At 44.5% G+C, this 23,098-nt stretch overlaps 1 protein-coding gene across 1 annotated transcript in view; it reads right to left on the bottom strand.

The window, feature by feature from the left end:
• The window catches only part of DPYS (dihydropyrimidinase), a 98,288-nt gene that overhangs the window by 17,019 nt on the left and 58,171 nt on the right, over nucleotides 1–23,098 (bottom strand). The window contains exon 8 of the mRNA XM_038744496.1: nucleotides 1,362–1,569. Within this exon, the coding sequence (XP_038600424.1) occupies nucleotides 1,362–1,569 (208 nt within the window). The remainder of the gene's footprint in view (nucleotides 1–1,361; nucleotides 1,570–23,098) is intronic.

Below are 23,098 nucleotides of genomic sequence, written 5' to 3'. Positions count from 1 at the left end.
AAGAGCACTGGCCTGGGAGTTGAAGGATCTGGGTTCTTCTAATCCCTGATCTGTCACTTGTCTGCTGGGTGACCTTGGGCAAGTGACCTAACTTATCCGTGCCTCAGTTGCTTGTGTTAAATAGGGATTAAGACTGTGAACCTCATGTGGGACATGGACTGTGCCCAAAATGTATCTACCCCAGTGCTTAGTCCAGTGCCTGGAACATAGTGAGGGCATAACAAATACCATGTTTTCTGTAAAAGTGCAAGAGGTGGTTGATGGATTAATGTGGTGAGGTGATGGAAATTAATCAGGGAAGACCTGTTGGCCAAGGAGGGATTTTATGTGGATTTGCTGGATTAGGTGGAGGAGGGAGGTAGAACAGCACAGTGAGAGGTCAGAGGGTGAGAGGTCAGAGGCGGGAGGTTCAGCTTTGTTGGCTTGGGAGGAACAAGGGGAGCTAGCTGAGAAAAGAGAGTCGGGAGGGCTAATAGATGGGGAGAGCCTTGAAGCCAACGAAAAAGGATCCTGAAACTATCAATTGCTGGTCTGACTCTAGTCTGGTTGTGAGAGCTGTATGAAGAGTAAGTGTAGAAGGTGAAGAGATGCTCCAGTGAGCTGTTTGGTAGAGCTAGAATTAGTTACTGTTCTATAAAATCTCTCTTGGTTGTGGACATTGGCATTCACTGACCACGCAGGATTTGCTCTTGAATATACCTGAACTTTGGGATCAGCTCTAGGCCTGTTCCAGTCCCCCTGGGGGTGCCGGGGTGGGGAGGGTACATAGCACAGCACTAGACATCTAGCAAGTGCTTAATACATCACTTTTCTCTGAAGCTGGAATCACTGGGGGCCCTAAGACAGCTGTTCAGGCCTACCAAACCTGCACTGCATATGTACCATCTCTTCTATAGAAAAGATTAGGCTCAGAAGTGCTTTGCACATAATAAATGCTTAATGAATACCATAATTATTATAACATGCAATTTCCCCATTGCAGAACCAAATCAGTCTTGGGTGGTTACCCAGCACTGGTCTTTTCTTCTTTCAATCATTCCTTTATTAGTTAGTTCCCCTCTAATTATACTCAAAGGGCAACATATAATCTCATTTTAGACCCTCTGGCCTATTTACAGGCCAAGGGATAGGGCAGGAAATGGGAAGCACAGAATCGAAAGCCAGTGGTAGTCAAACAAATCCTAGAGTAACCTCATCTTCTAGACTATCAGCTCGTGACCAGGAAATAAGCCTGCCAACTCTTTTGTGTTGAACTCTCCTAAGCACTCAGTACAGTGCTCTGCACATAGTAAGCACTTGATAAATACCACTGATTGATTACAATGTCCACAACCTCTATGCCCAAGTTACTTTGTACTGACCTGATCTCTTTGCTTGACCCGTTTGTAAATGTAGTCAGCAAATGGTTCGCGAGGAATGAACTTTCCATCTCCGGCTTTGACGTTTAAAACACCAGCCTCATATACCACTTTGCCTCTTGAAATGGTAACCAGGGGTACTCCATGACACACCATTCCTTCAAATATATTGAAGTTAACAGCCTGATGATGAGTTTTTGCAGAAATTGTCCTGCATTTGTAAAAACAGAGATTTCCAAATGATTAGCTTTTTGTTTCAGAGGAATGTTCAATGCTGAAAATAGAATTGCTTAGGAGAAAATTAAGCCACTTTGTGGTTCTTGGAAATGACTACAAGAACAGAAAAGCATTTAACATTTCATTATGACGCTATTGTCCACTGAATGAGTTAACTGCAGAAATGTTTATTAACAATCAATCAATCAGTTGTATTTATTGAGCGTTTATGGTGTGCAGAGCTGTACTGAGACCTTGGGAGTGGGCAATATAACAGAGTGGGTAGACAGGTTCCTCGCTCACAACAAACCTACAGTCTAGAGGGTGCAAGCAGGGAAAAGACAGCTAGATTTATATTTTTACTAAATAATTTAATCACAAAAAGTCATTTGATAAAAGGAGGCATTTTGGAAAAAGTTCAACCTTTTTTGAGTAGCAAGGGTCTCAAGAAGTTAAGGAAATAGAGAAAGAATAAAAGAAAAAATATAAAGATCTCTAATAATAATTGGGTTGTGATGGCTGTGGCAAGGGGTGACCATGAAAACTATGGGGAGCTGAAGGCAGCAAAAACTCAGTCTGAAGGTGATGGAGATCCACTGGTTCCCAGAGTGCCCACCACTACATTTCCCCTCCATAACAGATAATGCTTGTGGAAAACTGAGGAATCAATGGTTGTGTTGCTAGGCTCCTCCACCCCTATTTCTTGTCTCTTTCATTCATTCAAACAATCATATTTATTGATCACTTACTGTGTGCAGAAGACTGTACTAAGCTCTTGGGAGAGTAAAATATAACAATGAACAGACACATTGCCTTCCCTGTCCACAGTGAGCTTACAGTCTAGAGGGGGAGACAGACATTAATAAATAAATTACAGATATGTACCTAAGTGCTGTGGGGCTGGGAGTGGGGTATGAATGAAGGGAGCAAGTCAGGGCAACGCAGAAGGGAGAGGGAGAAGAGGAAAGGAGGACTTAGGGAAGGACCCTTGGAGGAGACGTGCCTTCAGTAAGATTTGGAAGGGGGAGACAGTGATTGTCTATTGAATATGAAGAGAGAGAGCATTCCAGGCCAGAGGTTTGGTGTGGGCAAAAGGTTGTCAGTGAGATAGATGAGAGTGCGGTACAGTTAGAAGGTTAACATTAGAGGAGCAAACTACAATGGGCTGGATTGTAGTAAGAGAGGTGAGGTAGGAAGGGGTGAGGTGGCAAGGTGATTGAGTGCTTTGAAGCCAATGGTGAGTTTTTGTTTGATGAGGAAGTGGATGGGTAACCACTGGGGTTTTTTGAGGAGTGGGGAAACATGAACTGAAAGTTTTTGTATAAAAATGATCCGGGCAGCAGAGTGAAGTGTAGACTGGAGTGGGAAGAGACAGGAGGCAGGCAATAATCAAGGTGGGATAGGATAAGTGATTGGATTAATGTGGTAGCAGTTTGGATGGAGTGCAAAGGGCAGATATTGGCAATGCTGTGATGGCAGAACCAACAGGACTGTGATGGACTGAATATGTGGGTTGGGTAAGAGAGAGGAGTCGAGAATAACACCAAGGTTACGGGTTTGTGAGACAGGAAGGATGGTGGTGCTGTCTACAGTGATGGGAAAGTTAGAGGGAGAAGAGGGTTTGGGTAGAAAGATAAGTTCAGTTTTGGACATATTAAGTATGGGATGATAGGAGAACATCTAAGTAGTGATGCCTTGAAGGTAGGAGGAAGGTGAGCTGACAGAGAAATCAGGGCTGGAGAAGTAGATTTGGGTTATCATCTGCATAGATGTGGTAGTTGAAGCCATTGGAGTGAATGAGTTCTCCAAGGGAATGGGTATAGACGGGAAATAGAAGGGGACCGGGAACTGAAGCAGCCTGGTGTGGTGGATAGAGAATGGGCCCGGAAGTCAGAAGGTCATGTGTTCTAATCCTGGCTCTGCTGTGTGGCCTTGGGCAAGTCACTTCACTTCTCTGGGCCTCAGTTACCTCCTCTGTAAAATAGAGATTAAGACTGTGAGCTCCATGTGAACAGGGACCGCGTCCAACCTGATTTCCTTGTATCCACCCCAGGGCTTAGTACAGTGCCTGGAACACAGGAAAGCACTTAACAAACACCACATTTAGAATTATTATTATTATTTAACTGAACCTTGAGGGAACTCCCCACAGTTAGGGGGTGGCAGGCAGAGGAGGAGCCAGTGAAAGAAACTGAGAATGAGCGGCCAGAGAGATAGGAGGAGAACCAGAAGGGGACAGTGTCAGTCTCTTCTTACCTCTTCCATCTGATCCCCTTCCCATGCTCTATCCCTCCCTTCCTCCCCAAGCTTAGAACACTGGTCAGACTCCACCTGCCAAGAAGCCTTGACTCATCACACTTTGGATGTGGAAAAAAAATGGGGATCCTTTCTACATCCCTCATGTTATTTTAGAATATCAACTCCTAGAAGGCAGAGCTACGATCTTCTGCCTGCTCTATATGATGCCTAACCCATTTTCCATCCTTACTACATATTAAACAATAGGACTTCAATGCTACAGTTAATTGAGATACCCTCCCCAGGCTCCCCTTCTGCACGAGACTGATGACTTCTGAGATCTTGCCCAATTCAAGCTCCATAATCACAACTGCAATTCATCACAAGGACCCTTCTTCAGGCGAGGTTCACAATTTCAGCTTCTAAATAGTTTATCACAATTTCACTTTCTAAATAATTTCTGTGGCTCCTGCTTCCAGCCTATCCAGAAAGTGAGTCTTTGCTAAGCTGTCATGAGGAGCTCTTAGCATAGGTTGCAGGAGCTTGGCAAAGGTTAATAAGTAGGAAGTGGTAACACTGCTCACTAAAATTCATGTCCACTGTTGAGCATTGTGCAAGTCTTCTAAACTGTTTGCTATAGATCATCTCATCACGCACCTGTCTAATAAAAATAATAATTGTTTTTATGTGATTTATTAATTGCTTACTGCATGACAAGCACTGTACTAAGCACTGGATTGATATAAAATAATCAGTTTGGACCCAAGTCCCCATCCCACATAGGGCTTACATATATCAATCAATCAATGGTATTTATTGAGTGCTTACTATGTGCAGAGCACTGTACTAAGTACTTGGAAGAGTACAATACAACAGGATGAGCAGACATGTGTCCCTGGTCATAATGAGCTTACAATCTAAAGGGACAGGTAGGAGGAAGAACAGGCATTGAATCTTCACTGTACAGATGAGAAAACTGAGGTATTTATTTTTATATTAGTGTCTGTCTCCCCCTTTAGACTGTGAGGTCATTGTGGGCAGAGAATATGTCTACCAACTCTTTTGTATAGTTCTCTCCCAAGTGCTTAGTACAATGCTGTTTCCAGTTAGTCAGTCAACTGTATTTACTAAGTGCTTACTGTGTGCAGAACACTGTACTAAGTGCTTGGGAAAGTACAATATAACAATAAACATAGTGAGGTCTCAATGACAGTACTGCCCAGAGCAAGCACTCAGTAAATACAATTGATTGATTGATTGAAAGTCAAGTGACTTGCCCAAGGTGGACTATCAGGAAAGTGGAAGAGCTGAGATTAGAACCCAAGTCTTCAGACTCCGAGCCCTGTGCTCCTTCCACTAGGTCACACTGCTAAGTGTTCTACACAGAAAGCCCTATGTTGTTGCTTTGGCAGTTGCCAAACTGCAGCCAAGCTCATCCCATTATGACCTCCAGAGCAAGCAGCTCATGACTTCTCTCCTGAACATGAAAGTGTAGTCTTGAATTTGACACCTGGGTTGGCTCTTGTTACTTCCCATTATACCTGAATGGAAGACCCTGAATCATAAATTATAATCTTCAACCTGACCATGCAAAAGACAAGCAAGAACTAAAAAAAAAAAAAAGACAGCCTGAGTGTTGAGTGTTTCTGGGGGGATTGACCGAGGGTGGAAGGAATATAGACTCAATCTTCAGGCCAAGCTGAAGGTCTACGGAGCAATCACAATATCCAGCTAGCCTTCTATGGCTGAGAGATCTGGTTTCCTATCTCAAAAGGGATAGCAACATCAAATAGCAAGCTGTTCTCATCCGCAGTGACTTTCTAAAATGCAATCAGTTCACCAATACTGAGGCAAAACTGTTTACCAACCACCTCTTGATACCAAGAGAAAACTAGAATGAAGTCTCAGGCAAATACTTGGCATATAGCAATTAACAAACACTGAGGTGCCGCATAAGGCTATAATTACCAGCAGAGATTGTGAAAAGACTATTGATTATTCCCTTCATGGACAAAACATGACATTCTCTTCAAAGAACATCTATGCATATTTGTATGCACACACATACACACAGCTACATACACATACACACACATATGAAATATATTTACTTTCTTTACATTTAGTGTACATGGCATCATCAGCTGGGAAGTGCTTACAAGTACCCTTCTTCAAACAAATTCCATGGAGACCAAAGCTGTTTCAGGCCCAAGGACAGCAAAGTTTAAAATTCTCAACTTCTCAAAGAACATAAATCAATCAATTATATTTATTGAGAGCTTAATTTGTGCAGGGAACTGTACTAATAGCTTGGGAGAGTACAATATAACAATTTAATGGATACATTCCTTGCCCACAATGAGTTTACAGTCTAGAGGGAAGCTTACAAATGTCACTTTTCCATCACTACTATCCACAGAGGAGATTCAATGATCAAAATTCCTTTGTTACTAAACTAACCTCTCAACAAAAACTCACCCACCTAAATATTAATTTAGTAAACATTTCTTTGGGGATTTTCCAGTATCATTAGAGTTGAAATTTCTTAAAAGAGTAATAAAAGAGAAGCAACGTTGCTTAGTGTATTATGGGCTTAGAAGTCAGAACAACCTGGGTTCTAATAGTGAGCATGGCATAGTGGGTAGAGCACCGGCCTGGGAGTAAGAAGGTCATGGGTTCTAATCCCAACTCCACCACTTGCCTGCTGTGTAACCTTGTGGGGAAGTCACTTGGCTTCTCTGGGTTGTTACCTTATCTGTAAAATGGGGATCAAGACTGTGAGCCCTACGTGGGACAGGGACTGTGTCCAACCCGATTTGCTTGTATTCACCCCAGTGCTTAGTACAGTCAAGGATGTACTCGGTACTTAGTCAAGGATGACAGCCTTGGTGTCATTTTTGACTTCAATCTCTCATTCACCCCACATATCCAATCCGTCACCAGACCTGCTGTTCTTACCTCCACAACATCGCCCAAGATCTGCCCTTTCCACTCCATCCAAACTGCTACCTTGCTGTTTCAATCTCTCATCCAATCCTGACTGGATTACTGCATCAGCTTCCTTGCTGATCTCCCATCCTCCTGTCTCTCCCCGCTTCAGTCTATACTTCACTCTGCTGCCCAGATTACCTTTCTACAGAAATGATCTGGGCATGTCACTCCCCTCCTCAAAAATCTCCAGTGGTTGCCTATCAACCTTTGCATGAAGCAAAAACTCCTCACTCTCGGCTTCAAGGCTCTCCATCACCTCACCCCCTCCTACCTCACCTCCCTTCTCTCCTTCAACAGCCCAGCCCGTACACTCCACTCCTCTGCCACTAACCTCCTCACTTTGCCTCGTTCTCACCTGTCCCCTAGCCAACCCCTGGCCCACATCCTTCCTCTGGCCTGGAATGCCCTCCCTCCACACATCCACCAAACTAGCTCTCTTCCTCCCTTCAAAGCCCTATTGAGAGCTCACCTCCTCCAGGAGGCCTTCTCAGACTAAGCCCCTCCCTTTTCCTCTGCTCCTCCTCCCCTCCCCATCGACCCTACTCCTTCCCTCTGCTCTACCCCCTTCCCCTCCCAACAATACTTGTGTACATTTGTACTTATTTATTACTCTATTTATTTTATTAATGATGTGTATATGTCTATAATTCTATTTATTTTGATGGTATTGACACCTGTCTACTTGTTCTGTTTTGCTGTCTGTCTCCCCCTTCTAGACTGTGAGCCCATTGTTGGGTAGGAACTGTCTCTTTATGTTGCTGAACTGTACTTTCCATGCGCTTAGTACAGTGCTCTGCACCCAGTAAACGCTCAATAAATGCAATTGAATGAATGAAAGTACAGTGCCTGGCATATAGTAAGTGCTTAACAAATATCATCATTATTAATACCGGCTCCTCCACTTAGCTGCTGTGTGACCTTCTGCAAGTCACTTATCTCTGGCCCTCAGTTACTTCATCTGTAAAACTGGGATTAAGACTGTGAACCCCATGTAGGGCATGGACTGTGTTCAACCTGATTAGCTTGCTCTCTGCACACAGTAAGCACTCAGTGCATATGATTGGTTGAATGACTGATTTACCCTAGAGCTTAGTATAGTGCCTAGCACATATTAAACACTTAACAAATACTATATATATATGTATAAAGAAGCATCATGGAGTAAATTCTAGAAAACCCTATGACGGCTCAGAAGGCTTAAGGTGAGCCTGTCTTATTAACCCGTAGAAAGGATGAAACATAGATATAACCAGATGTTTTAGCCTGACTCCTGGGTACAATGACTTTACATATGGGACTTCATGTGAGAGAGATTTGCAGTGGTCACCATCCCTTAGGGAATAGCTGCTCTTAATTTAGCTCACGCTGAGTAACTCTCCGGCACTTGTCTCTTCAATGCTTAGTGTCAAGGCTGTCTTGCTGAGTTCCCGTTAATGTGCACCTCCAAGATAAGGGAAGATAGGACAGTGAAAGCTCTGAAAGATAGGATTTGGGTATTATCTCCAGGCAAGTGAATAACTTTGAAATCACTCTTGACATTGTTGTGGAAAAACTTTCTGTCCCTTGGTAAGTAACGTTTTACCATAGGGTAGCATTGCCTTTGCAAACAGTAAAACCACTGGAGCAAAGGCTGAAGGAAAAGGGAATTCCAGTTCTAAGGAGGAAAGTGGGCCTTTTTATTTTCCAGGACTATAGATTGGAAGGTTCTGAAGACTCAAGAGCACCTTGGATTACAGAGGGCTTTTTCATGTAAAGGACTGTTAAACATAATTTAACTTCCTCCCAAATATGGCACTTTGTAAAAACTAAGAAAAACATATGTTTTGGCAAAATAACATTTTGGGAAACCAGCAATTCCAAATTCTGGAGAAGGGTGGTGGACAAGATGCCAGAGTGGTTTATCAGTCAACAGAAATTCCAGGGCATCTACAATGTGCAGAGCAATGTGCAGAGCATAATGGAGAGACATGGTCCCTGCCTCCAGGAGTTTAGCATCATTTGAACCTCCACAGTCATGCTAAACGGAAAAGCTCATCAACATAGCTACTGTTGAAAGGCTGCTGCTTTGAGCTGTAGTGCTGTCTTCTTGCTCTAGGCAAGAAATCTGTCACTCTGTCTTATCCGTTACATTAGGAACTAGGGAAGCTTGTTGGAAGAATACAAATGTGTTTTAAAAAAAAGTTTTGAAAGGGTTAATGCTATTAGTGGCCTTCCTTCAGATATGGCTGCATTTCAGCACACCCCAGCAGAAAACTAATAATTCAATTGTTAGGTAGCTAAATTGAAGAGTCTACTGAATTTTAATAATAAACATTCATAAAAATAACTGAACACAATTGGGTATGTTGGCTGATGGGATACTCAAACCCAGTTCTGTTGCCATGTGAACTTTTGATTATCAGAGCTAGCCTCAGTTCCACTTAGTTTGGCCAATTTACTTTCGATTGTATTTTTCATAAATGTAGTACCTCACCACTTTCGCCTTTGATAGTTGCATGTTCCATATACTCTCTATATGTATTAGAGATGCTCGGAATTTGGGGGGATTAAATGCCCTCTATTAATGTAAAGTATTATTCATTCAAAGGAAGCCGAATTGAAATCATCTCATTTCATAAATGTAACTGAGGAATCGTCCAGTAGAAATTATTTTGAGTCCCTTCTAACTTCACGAAAATTCAAATTTCTGCCTAGATGTGAAAGATTCAGTATGCCATTATCAATTGCCTAAGTCGCAATTGGCTGATCATTTCTAATGGGATCAAGATAGATTTTTGAATGTGTCTTCCAGCTCTATTTGACACTTTCCATTTTGGAACAGTACAGAACCTCTCATAATGTGCTTCTGAGTGCTTTGTCATCGTGTGGTAAAGTTGCTCCGTCCTCCACCCATCAATCCCACTTCATTTTCAGGTGAAGAAACCATTCCCATACAAAAGAGGGAACAGTCGTGCTGCAACAACTCTGTTAAATGCTGAATCGGGGCAATGACTAAACTGCAAAGCAGCACGACCTAGTGACTCCCAGCATAGTCCTGGGAGTCAGAAATACCTGGGTTCTAATCCCGGTTCTGCCACTTGTCTGCTGCTTGGCCTTGGGCAAGTCACTTCATAGGAGAAGCAGCATGGCTCAGTGGAAACAGCACGGGCTTGAGAGTCAGAGGTCATACGTTCTAATCCTGGCTTTGCCACTTGTCTGCTGTGTGACCTTGGGCAAGTCACTTACCTTCTCTGTGCCTCAGTTCCCTCATCTGTAAAATGAGGATTAAGATTGTTAGCCCCACGTGGGACAACCTGATTACCTTGTATCTCCCCCAGCACTTAAAACAGTGCTTGGCACATATTTAGCACTTAACAAATACTATCATTACTTAACAAATACTATCATTATTGTTACTGTTGCCCTGTGCCTCAGTTATCTCATCTATACAGTGGGGATTACGATTGTGAATCACATGTGGGACAAGGACTTTGTCCAACCTGATTATGTTGTGTCTATCCCAGTGCTTAGAACAGTGTCTGGCATACAGTAAGCACTTAAAAATAACATAAGAAAAGGGTCTGGCAGCAACAAAAAATAACCCTGGGAGGAATGGAAGAATAAAATAAATGTTTGGGTCAGTGTAGAGCAGATTGGATGGAGAGGAAAGGTCAGATTTAGTGATGTTGTGAAAGTAGTACCAAAATGATTTGGGGACAGACTGAACATGTGGATTGAATGAGAGAGATGAACAGAGGATAATGTCAAAGTTATAATAATAATAATAATAATGGCATTTGTTAAGCGTTTACTATGTGCAAAGAACTGTTCTAAGCGGTGGGGGGTGGGGGGGCTACAAGGTGATCAGGTTGTCCCACGTGGGGCTCACAGTCTTAATCCCCATTTAACAGATGAGGTCACTGAGGCTCAGAGAAGCTAACTGACTTGACCAAAGTCACATAGTTGACAAGTGGTGGAGCTGGGATTAGAACCCATGACCTCTGACTCCCAAGCCCAGGCTCTTTCCACTGAGCCATGCTGAGGCAGGGAGGATAGTTGTGTTGTGTACAGTGATGGGAAAGACAGCGAAAAGATGGGTGGGAAGATGAGAAATTCTGTTTTGGTCATTTTTTGTTTGAGGTGTCAGTGGGAGAGACAAGTAAAGATGCCTTGAAGTCAGGAGGAAATGTGAGACTGCACAGAAGGAAAGAGGTTACGACTGGAAACATAGATCTGTGAATCATCTGCATAGAGGTGTAGCTGAAGCTGTGGGAGTGAATGAGTTCTCCAAGGGAGTGGGTGTAGCTGGGGAATAGAAAGGGGCCCAGAATTAAGACTTGAGGGACACCCCGTTTAGAGGGAGGGAGGCAGGGAAGGAGCCTGAAAAAGAAACTGAGGATTCTCAAGTACTAATCAAGGGCAATCTGATTCAGTTGGGCCTACATTGAATCAATGTCTTTGTGTATCAGAAAGAAAGAAGATTTTCAGGGAGTTTTTCTCTGTAACTTTAGGTATTATTATACCAAGTGTTTTCCTCATACAAAAATCACCACAAATTAGGAATTTTAATGGAAATTTTTTGCTTCTCATTTGTGTACAGCCTTTATGACAGATAATCATCCATGTCACACTCCGCAATTTACCTTTTGGAGGCATTCCTAAAATAGAACACCTGGGTAAATTGTATTTAATATGGAATCCCTCTAGACTGTGAGCCCGTTGTTGGGTAGGGACCATCTCTATATGTTGCCGACTTGTACTTTCCAAGCGCTTAGTAACTGTGCTCTGCACACAGTAAGCGCTCAATAAATACAATTGAATGAATGAATGAATGAATGAATGGATTCCCAATTAGTTTATTCTTATCCAAAAGAAGGATTCTGGAAAGCACAATCCTTTTAGATTGTAATCTAATCAATACTGGGTCACAATGACTTCGCAACTCATTTATTCTTGGCCTCACCACCTCGGTCTAAATTTGAAGTATGAAAATCACGGTGGCAATGGTGTGAAAGAGCAGTAAAAGCACAGCTTTCAATAGTAGCCCCTTCTCAACTTTAGAGCAAGTTCCACACCTAATGGAGGTGAAAACGATGTTCGAGGAGGGTCTATAGCCAGCTGATTCCTACAAGTTCTGGACCCACTTTTGAAGAACATATTTAACCATGCACTAACCAGAACTGTTGTATGGTCTCAAACCCAAACACAACATGATAAAATTGCTCTTTTTAGCATTTCAGGCCCAGAAGTACAGAGAACACCATAACCTCAATGCTGTTTTTGCACATTTTACTAATGCGTCTGGTATAAATAGATAAAGATCCTTGCAACAACTAAGTCAATCTGGCAGCCTTGAGAAACCAACTAATCCTCTTAAGCAATCAGTCAATTAACAAATGGTATTTTATTGGGGCAGAGCACTGTACTAAGCGCTTGGGGGGATATTCCACAAAGATGTGGTCGGTCAAGTGGGAGGCAAAGATACTCTTTTTGACCTTCTTCCTCATGTTCTATTTGTTCTGTGCCACCATTCTTGAGCATGTGACAAGGGGCCTAGAAGTTCATATCAGAGTATGTTTCTCAGCCACTGGGAAACTTCAGCAGGTCTCAAACATCATTAAAAGTCTTTGAGACAGTAATTCCAAAACAATTATATGTTTTGAGAAGCAGCGTGGCTCAGTGGAAAGAGCACGGGCTTTGGAGTCGGAGGTCATGGGTTCAATTCCCGCTCTGCCAATTGTCAGCTGTGTGACTTTGGGCAAGTCACTTAACTTCTCTGTGCCTCAGTTCCCTCATCTCTGTCAAATACCAAGAAAACAGTTATTTAGCAATGGTATTCATTAATTATTTACTGGCCTGGCACATGCTAAGGGCTAGGGTGAATATAAGATAAACAGCTGAGTAATGGTCCCTGTGCCACACTTTGCCCAGCTCAAAATCTAGGTTGGGAAGGACAAATATAAGGAAGAAATAAACAAATGAAGACAATGGGGGCATTTAAAAATTCAAGAAATAAAAGATGAAGGGCTAGATAGGTAGATGAACAATAACAGGAGGGAACAGTCCCCATGATCCTCAGTCTTACTTCCAAAATGCCACAGTTTATCAGGGTTTTAACATTCGGGGAAAGCCAGTGTGGGGAGAGGTCATGGGGCTGGACTCTCAAGGTGACAGACTGGAGACATTGAACTCCTGGGCATATAATAATAATAATGGCATTTATTAAGCTCTTACTATGTGCAAAGCACTGTTCTAAACGTTGGGGAGGTTACAAGGTGATCAGGTTGTCCCAGGGGGGGCTCACAGATCCCCCATTTTACAGATGAGGGAACTGAGGCCCAGAGAAGTTAAGTGACTTGCCCGAAGTCACACAGCTGACAATTGGCGGAGCCGGGATTTGAACTCGTGAACTCTGACTTTAAAGCCCATGCTCTTTCCTCTGAGCCATGCTGCTTCTCTGAAGACTTGTTGTGGATAGGGAACATGTCTACCAATTCTGTCTTATTGTACTCTCCCACACACTAAGAGGGCAGTGAGGAGACTGATTCAGTAATCAAGGTGGGATAGGATAAGTATTTGGATTAAGGTGGTAGCAGTTTGGATGGAGAGAAAAGGGCAGATTTTAGCAACTTTGTGCAGGTAGAACAGACAGGATTTGCTGACAAATTGAACATGTGGGTCGAAAGAGAGAGATGATAAAGGCCACAGTCTGTGAATATGATATACCTGCCAGAAAGTCTCATTTCACTGGACAGCCCTCCCTATGCCTGCCAACTCCTGGGTACCTGAAGCAAAGGCTTAATGGTTTGCGGGATGTTTGTTTTTCAGATCGTTAATACCTATTATCACTTTGGAGAGCTGCAGAGAATTATCTGATACAAAACCAAAGTGAGAGAGCCCACATTTTAACCAATTCTCTATTTTACTGAATGGCAGTGTAAAACAAATCTTTCGACCATTCATGGTGGAAGAGGAAAATTAGGTGGGGTCCTCATTCATTCATTCATTCATTCATTCATTTATTCATTCATTCAATCATATTTATTGAGTGCTTACTGTATGCATAGCACTGTACTAAGCACTTGGAAAGGACAATTCAGCAATAAAGAGGGACAATCCCTGCCCACACTGGGCTTACAGTCTAGAAGGGAGGAGACAGACATCAAAAGAAGTAAACAGGCATTAGTATAAATACATAGAATTATGGATATATACACATCAAAACAAGTAAACAGGCATCAATATAAATAAATAGAATTATAGATATGTACATATATATATACAAGTGCTATGGAGCAGGGAGAGGGGGTAGAGCAAAGGGAGTGAGTTGGGGTGACGTGGAGGGGAGGGGGAGCTGAGGAAATGGGGGAATTAGTCTGGGAAGGCCTTTGGATACAGTCCATGTCCTATGTGGTTCTCACAGTATTAATCCCCATTTTGCAGATGGGAGCAGTGAGTAAAGTCACTTGTCCAAAGTCACACAGCAGATTTGTGGCAGACCTGAGATTAGAGCCCAGGTCTTCTGACTCCCAGGACCATGCTCTTTCCATTAGGCCACATTGTTTCTCATTATTTAGAGTTATTTACTCATTAACCCAAGGAGATGATCTCCCATTTCTCTTGGAAATTTGGTTTAGTCAAATCTGGGTTCTAATCCAAGCTCTCTCATTAATTTGCATCTTCACCTTATTCTAGAAAGTCTCTAGAGTCACCTCTTTGGACTTCAATCTCCACATTCAAATTAGAGGGAAGGGGATGTGGAATGTGAGATGAACAGAAAGGCCCCACACTGGTTCCTGAAGGAGAAGAGTTCACTTTTCTGCACCAGCCAGATATCAGACATTAATCTTCCCACCAGCCTCGGTTAATTTGCTCAGGCTGCAGCTGGAATGTGGGCAAGGACATTCCCTAAAGACAACTGATGCCCCAGGAACCTTGAGCCCTGATTCTTTGGGCTGAAATACAATTTACTTCATTTTGTCAAGGGTTAAAACACACCAATGTTAGAACAGGTTGTTGTGACCTACTGCTAAATTGTTTTTCTTTTGTAATTTGAAATTCGAAAGGAAAAAAAACTGCTATGAAGTTGCTTAGGACTATCTCTACCAGCCATTTACAATCAAGCCAGCAGACTAAGCAAACGGTTAGGAAAATTGGACTCAGAAGAGGTTTGAATTTTACCCAAGAGCAATCAGCCAAGACTGACTTTTGCTATAGGCAGCAAAAACCTGGCCTGAGGAAGCAGTTCTGGGTGGGGGGTTGGGGGGCAGCAATTCCTCTGTAGGTGTGGGGGAGAGGAAAGAGAGGGGGGCAAATGCATTCTGTGCAGTTTATGCTAACAGTTTTGCTTAGACCATCATGAAAACTGGAGACCTGTGTCTGCTTACTGTGGACATCAAGTATTTCCTGACAACTTGGGAAAAAGTCCAGAGCTCTTAATCAGGTCATGCCAGCCAAATGTTCCCTCCATTTCCCTCTGTTTTAGTGAGTCTGAGAGATCAAAAGTGGAGCATGGAAGTGGAAGTGGGCTGAGGTAAGGAGGTTGGGATTGCAATGCAGACCCTCAAATCAATCAATCAATCAATCAATTGTATTTATTGAGTGCTTACTGTGTGCAGAGCACTGTACGGAGCGCTTGGGAAGTACAAGTTGGCAACATATAGAGACAGTCCCTACCCAACAGTGGGCTCACAGTCTAGAAGGGGGAGACAGAGAACAAAACAAAACATATTAACAAAATAAAATAAATAGGATATGTACAAGTAAAATAAATAAATCAATAGAGTAATAAATATGTACAAACATATATACATATATACAAGTGCTGTGGGGAAGGGAAGGAGGTAAGGCAGGGGGATGGAGAGGGGGAGGAGGGGGAGAGGAAGGAGGGGGCTCAGTCTGGGAAGGCCTCCTGAAGGAGGTGAGCTCTCAGTAGGGCCTTGAAGGGAGGAAGAGAGCTAGCTTGGCGGATGTGTGGAGGGCATTCCAGGCCAGGGGGATGACGTGGGCCGGGGGTCGATGGCGGGACAGGCGAGAATGAGGCACAGTGAGGAGATTAGTGGCAAAGGAGTGGAGGGTGCGATCAGGGCTGTAGAAGGAGAGAAGGGAGGTGAGGTAGGAGGGGGCGAGGTGATGGAGAGCCTTGAAGCCGAGGGTAAGGAGTTTCTGCCTGATGCGTAGGTTGATTGGTATCCACTGGAGATTTTTGAGGAGGGGAGTAAAATGCCCAGAGCGTTTCTGGACACAGACAATCCGGGCAGCGACGTGAAGTATGGATTGAAGTGGGGAGAGACAAGAGGATGGGAGATCCGAGAGGAGGCTGGTACAGTAGTCCAGATGGGATAGGATGAGAGCTTGAACGTGTAGGGTAGCAGTTTGGATGGAGAGGAAAGGGCAGATCTTGGCAATGTTGTGGAGCTGAGATCGGCATGTTTTGGTGACGGCTTGGATGTGAGGGGTGAACGAGAGAGTGTAGTCGAGGATGAGACCAAGGTTGTGGGCTTGTGAGATGAAAAGGATGGTAGTGCCGTCAACAGTGAGGGGAAAGTCAGGGAGAGGGCAGCGTTTGGGAGGGAAGACAAGGAGTTCAGTCTTGGACATGTTGAGTTTTAGGTGGCGGGCAGACATCCAAACGGAGATGTCCTGAAGGCAGGAGGAGATGCGAGCCTGGAGGGATGGGGAGAGAGCAGGGGCAGAGATGTAGATTTGGGTGTCATCAGCGTAGAGATGACAGTTGAAGCCGTGGGAGCGAACGAGGTCACCAAGGGTGTGAGTGTAGATCGAGAACAGAAGGGGACCAAGAACTGAACCTTGAAGAACCCCCACAGTAAGGGGATGGAAGGGGGAGGGGGAGCCTGCAAAAGAGACTGAGAATGAATGACTGGAGAGATAAGAGGAGAACCAGGAGAGGACAGAGTCTGTGAAGCCAAGGTTGGATAGCTGTTGAGGAGAAGGGGGTGGTGCACAGTGTCAAAGGCAACTGAGAGGTGGAGGAGGATTAGGATAGAGTATGAGCCATTAGATTTGGCAAGCAGGAGGTCATTGGTGACCTTTGAGAGGGCAGTTTCCATGGAATGTAGGGGACAGAAGCCAGACTGGAGGGGGTCGAGGAGAGAGTTGGTGTTGAGGAATTTGAGGCAGCGTGTGTAGATGACTCGTTCAAGGAGTTTGGAAAGGAATGGTAGGAGGGAGCTGGGGCGATAACTAGAAGGTGAGGTGGGGTCAAGAGAGGGGTTTTTTTAGGATGGGAGAGACATGGGCATGTTTGAAGGCAGAGGGGAAGGAACCAGTGGAGAGTGAGCGGTTGAAGATGGAAGTTAAGGAGGGGAGAAGGGATGAAGCAAGAGATTTCATGAGATGAGAGGAATGGGGTCAGAAGCACAGGTGGCCGAAGTAGCACTTGAGAGGAGGGAGGAAAGCTCCTCTGAGGATACTGCTGGGAAGGATGGGAGAGTAGCAGAGAGTGTTGCAAGTCAGGGAGTTGGAGAAGGGGGGGAGTGACTTTGGGGAGGTCAGACCTGATGGATTTAATTTTATTAATGAAGTAGGAGGCCAGCTCATTGGGGGTTAGGGAAGGAGGAGGGAGAGGAACCGGGGGCCTGAGTAGGGAGTTGAATGTATGGAAGAGTTGATGGGGATGATGGGCATGGGTGTCAATAAGGTAGGAGAAATAGTTTTGTCTGGCAGAGGAGAGGGCTGAGTTAAGGCAGGAAAGGATAAACTTGAAGTGAACGAGGTTGGCATGGTGTTTAGACTTTCGCCAGCAGCGTTCACCAGCTTGAGCATAAGAGCGAAGGAGGCAGAAAGTGGCAGTGATCCAGGGCTCTGGGTTAGTGGTACGAGAGTGGTGAGGGGAAAGGGGAGCAAGTGAGTCTAGCTGAGTAGAAAGGGTAGAGTTGAGAGCAGTAATCTGATCATCAAGATTGGGTAGAGAGGAGAGGGAGGCGAGGTGGGGTGTGAGGTGCGCAGAAAGATGGATGCGGTCAAGAGAGCAGAGATCTCTGTGAGGGAGTAATATGGATTTACAGGGGAAAGGAGTGTGAGTGAGGAGGTAGGTGAGAAGATTATGATCAGAGAGAGATTTCAGAGTTGGTGAGGGTGGACACAGTGCAGTGGTAGGAGATGATGAGGTCGAGGGTATGACCAAGTTGCTGAGTGGGCGAGGTGGGGTGGAGCAAGAGGTCGACAGCATCAAGGAGAGATAGAAGGTGGGCAGCAGAGGAGTCGCCAGATATATCCATGTGGATGTTGAAGTCTCCGAGGATCAGAGTGGGCATGGAAAAGGAGAGAAGGAAGGTGAGGAAGGGGTCAAAATCGTTAAAGAAGTTGGAGATGGAGCCAGCGGGGCGGTAGATAATGGCTACAAGAATCTGGAGGGGGTGGTAGAGGTGAATAATGTGGGCTTCAAAGGAAGGGAAGGAAAGAGAAGGGGGAGGAGGGATAGTGCAAAAGCGACATTGGGGGGTGAGAAGGAAACCAACACCTCCTCCTTTTCCGGTGAGTCTGAGGGAGTGGGAGAAGAAGAGGCCTCCACTGAGGAGAGCAGCAGAAGAGACCGTGTCGTCCGGAGACAGCCATGTTTCAGTTAGGGCGAGGAGGAGTAGAGAGCTGGAAAGGAATAGGTCCAGGATGAAAGGAAGCTTACTTATAACTGAGCAGGGGTTCCAGAGGCCACACTTGGCAGTAGCTGTCGAGGGAGGGGAGGGAGGGGGAAGGGTGCGAGGGGTGGGGAGGGTTTGGATTGGGATGAGTTGGCAGGGGCCTAGGTGGGGAGAGTGGGAAGAGGGGTGGTGATGGGAAAGGAGAACTGGGATGGGGTGGCGGCGGGGAGGAGGGGAGGGAGGGGGCTGGGAGGGAGGAGGGGAGGATTGGCGCTGGTACAGAGGGATCCTCGGTAGGGGGTGAGGTGGAGTGGTCTTGGTGGGGGAGAGGGCGGGGAAAAAGCTGGGTGGGAGAGGGGAAGGGGAAGGTGAGGAATGGGAATGGCAGTTGGGAGCAAGGGAATTGAAAGTTCATGGTGAGGTCAGCAGGGTGAGTGACAGTACAGTGGGAGGTTAACAATTGAGATGCAGAAGCAATAAAACAGTAGCAATGATATAAATAGGCGATGACATCACAGGGGGTAGTTAACGATTAACGTGCTATGGCAATAATAAAATTGACAGATAATGATGTCACAGAGAGCAGATACAAACTATTATGTGCTGGAGTAGGGTGGACCTGTTAAGGGGGGTCAGGGAGCAGAGATACCTGGGGAGAGGAGTGAACAGCCAAATAGCATGGGAGGGCTGAGTAGGTGCCAATGAGGTTGTCGTTAATGGAACTTGGTGATAACAAGGGCCTTTTTCCCGTGGGTAGGGGGGAGGGAGAGTCAGTCACGTCCGGACCGGGAAAGGGGGTATGGGGGGGCACTTTATGGAAGGTCGCTTAATTGGGGGGGTGATCCAGTAAAGTAATACTTGGCTGAAGGATGATTTTGATAATAGAACGGGCATTACCAATTGTACATAAAATTGACATGGCAAAGAAGTCTTTAGATGTGAAGAGTGTAGAAGTTTCCTCATCCTTGGGGCAGAAATCCCTTTTTCTTGGATTGACTTCATATTAAATCCCTGCTTTAGGGAATGCTCCAGGGGAAGCAGCCCCTGCCTCTCTTTCCTAGCCCAGATGGCCCCATCGTTGTGAGTTGCATGGCCTCTCTACTGCCAACTCACTCTTTCCCCCAGTTTTTGGACATCTCCTCTTTTAAATATATTTTTGTAGCTTTCATTTCTACAGCTCCTTTGATTTCTACAGCTCTGATGCTAATGGACTTCCTTGCTGCCACCGCCGCCAACACTTAATCACCCCTGCTATCCAAGAGGCTTCTGCCCCCCAACCAGAGCTTAGAACAGTGCTTTGCACATAGTAAGTGCTTAACAAACACCATTATTATTATTAACTAGGAGAGGGTGAAGGGGTGTGTTGGGGGCAGGGGAGAGAGCAGGCAGTAGAAGTAAAGGAGGAGGAGGGGGCTCAGGAGAGAAAGTTTGAGGCTCTCCTTCCTTCCTAACCCAGCCTTCCTCATTCCCGATGGTAGCTGCATGGAGTTGGAAGGGGAGAGAAAGGCAAAGCCTCAGACTCCCAACCCCTTTTCCTCTGAGCCCCTTCCACCGCCTCCTTCCTCCTCCTGCACACTGCCTGCTGTTATTCAATCCAATTCCATTCTGGTTTTGTGGGGAGAGGAAACACCAAGCTCTGGGGGAGACTGGGGGTGCTGGGACAACAACCACAAAAGAGGTGACATGGGAGGGGTTTGGCACATTGGCTGAGAAGGGAGAAGTGGATTTTATGGGAGTGGATTTGGAGTAGAGGAAAGGGCAGCATTACTGGAAGTAGGTTCAGAATGCAGAGATAAAGGCCAGGAAAGGTAAAAAGTCAAGGAACCCTAGGGAGGAGAGGAAGGGAAACAGGGATAGCTTTACTTAACAAAAAAGCAGTAGTATGCATGACTCCTGAGATATTTGGGTCACATTTAAGATATTAAAGTACCCGTGATATTAAGGTCACATCTCCTCCAAAGGCCTTCCCCATGAAGCCCTGTTTCCCAGCTCCTTCTCCCTTCTGCATCATCTATGCCCTTGGAACATTTGATGTTTGCCCCACCCACAGCATTTATGTACATATCTTTAAATAATACATTATAAATCACATATTTATATAAATATCTGTTATCTGTCTCCCCTTCTAGACTGTAAACTCATTGTGGGCAGAGAACACATCTGCTAACTCTTTTGAATTGGACAGTGCTCTACACATAGTAAGTGCTCAATAATTACTACTGACTGATTGATATAGCGATAACTAGAGAAGCAAAAGCAGTTCCTCTGATGGGAAGCTGCAGGTCATGTATCAGTAGTGAAACTCTTTGAGGGAAGAGATAATGTCTACTATTCTACTGTACTCTCCCAATAACTTAGACAGTATTCTGCACACAGATGGGATCCAGTGAATATGTTTGATTAATTTTAGCTATATTTGCCCACCTGGTAAAGCCTTATGGATTACCCTCTGTATCAATTTTTCTGCCAAGTCTGTGGTTCCAAAGAGGTGACCATTTTTACCTGGGAGATGAATGTAATGGTTCTGACATAACCAAAGTCAGGTGTCCAGCTGGTAACATGTTTTAGACTTTTTACATTCCTGCAAAAAACCTGTTAATTAGTACCTGTGTTGTCGCATTATCTAACCTATGTAATGGATATAACATAGCCTTGCTGCTTCTGGATTGGCAAAGGGGGTGACTGGTATTCTCTAGTGCAGTCAGTTGCTACCTTATACTCAAATGGGATATGGTCAACTCTAAATATTATCCCCAATCAAAACGCTTAAAAACATTTTATTTATATGCATACATTTATATGCTATAGTACACCTATATGCTATGTCCCACAAGCTAAAACTTACCAGTAATGCCGATTCTTAAAACAAACTGGAGCCCAAGTGCATATACAGAGCCCCCTCCTTCCTCTCCCCCTCTTCCCCCTCCCCATCCCCCTGTCTAACCTCCTTCCCCATCCCACAGCACCTGTATATATGCATATATGTTTGTACATATTTATTACTCTATTTTACTTGTACATATTAATTCTATTTATTTTATTTTGTTAATATGTTTTGCTTTGTTGTCTTTCTCCCCCTTCTAGACTGTGAGCCCGCTGTTGGGTAGGGACCGTCTCTATATTTTGCCAACTTGTACTTCCCAAGCACTTAGTACAGTGCTCTGCACACAGTAAGTGCTCAATAAATACGATTGAATGAATGAATGAATGAACATGTGCATCTTTGCTAATGGGAAGCACAAGTGGGAAAATGGGTATCCAGCTCAGCATATAGCTCTGTTCCTTTGTAGAAAGGGTGGGGAGAAGACAGGCGAGGAGGGAGAATACAGCTGTCAAAGTCCTGGACTCCAGGCCTGGCTCAGACCACCATCCTGCACCTTCACCCCAGGGCCACTGGGACGGAAATGGTAGCAGCCTGACTCAGCCATCTGATGGATCCCATTAGGGCCAGGATAATGACCAGTGTCAGTATCACAATCTGGGTCTTGGCAACAGGGCTCTTGGCTGTGGCTGCCACCTGTACCTTGCCATACTCTGCCAGCAGAGCCCAGGCACTCGTAGTGGTTGAATTGTGTGCTTTTGTATGTGTGCTTATTTCTGGGTGTTTAGGTGCTTAATAAAAACTTCTGATGGTTCTGTTTGTGTATCTGTTCTTTTCTTTGTCCTGCCAACCCTTTAGGTCCTTCCCATCTCCCTTGCTTTGCCCTCCCTTTCCACCTCATTGATCCTTCTTTACTGTCACCATCTCTGTCCTCCTCCTCTGTCTCTCTCCCACTGTCTGTCCTCTCTGTTCATTTTTTTCGGCCTATGTCGTTGTCCGCTTCCACTATTTTTCTTTCCCGCTTTCTGTTTGTCTCTGTGCAGCTCTGGGTTGCTCTCTGTTTCTGTCTTTCCACATTTTCAGCCTTTCCCTTTGGAGGCCCTGCCCCTTTTCCCACTTTGGGCTCTCAAAAGACTGGTTCTTCGTGACTATTTATATGCATATGCAAATACAGGTAGCTGTCAACACATATATATAAACACACATAAACATATATATGAACACACACACAAAAACACTTTATACCCTAGATAGGTAATATCTATTTGTGCCCTTCAACCCAAATTACCTTCCATCCTCCACCCTTGCAGTAACTGTTTCAGAAGCACTTCAGGCACTATGCTTAGTTAAGCACCCTGCATTAAAAGCAAAGATTGCAGTTTGACTGTAATCCAAATCCAAATCACATACTCTTTGCAGATTAGTTTGTGTGTATGTGTACGCACATGGGTGTGTTCAGATTTTGCTTATAACAAATGTGCATCCATTCGGAACCATCCCCTCTTTGCTATGATCAGGGTTTACTGAAATAGGTTCTTACCACCATTGACTGCCAAAACCACACTAACAGACAGTTTTCCTCTTACCCTCTTGCACAGAATGTGTCCATGCCCTTATATACCCACACTCTGCTGTTCCAGGTCAAGGTTAGAAGCTATCCTTCTTCTTGTTCTTTGTTCTTAGAGAAGGGCTTGCTAAGTGTCCACAGAGATAGATTTGTAGAGATAATCATTCTTGTCTCTGAACTAAATTCTCAATTCTTCAGTCTTTTTCGTGTTACTGATCTTTTTTTTAATAAAACAAAATAAGGTTCAAGAAATGGCTGTAGCTTCAGAGAGAAGGGAAAGGGGGTTAAATGGGGAATTAAAGAATGGTGTTGGAGTAGGGTATGTTCA

This window comes from Tachyglossus aculeatus, chromosome 4 (genome assembly GCF_015852505.1).
Source record: "Tachyglossus aculeatus isolate mTacAcu1 chromosome 4, mTacAcu1.pri, whole genome shotgun sequence".
NCBI classification, from domain to species: domain Eukaryota; kingdom Metazoa; phylum Chordata; class Mammalia; order Monotremata; family Tachyglossidae; genus Tachyglossus; species Tachyglossus aculeatus.
This window is presented reverse-complemented; position numbering and strand designations above follow the sequence as displayed.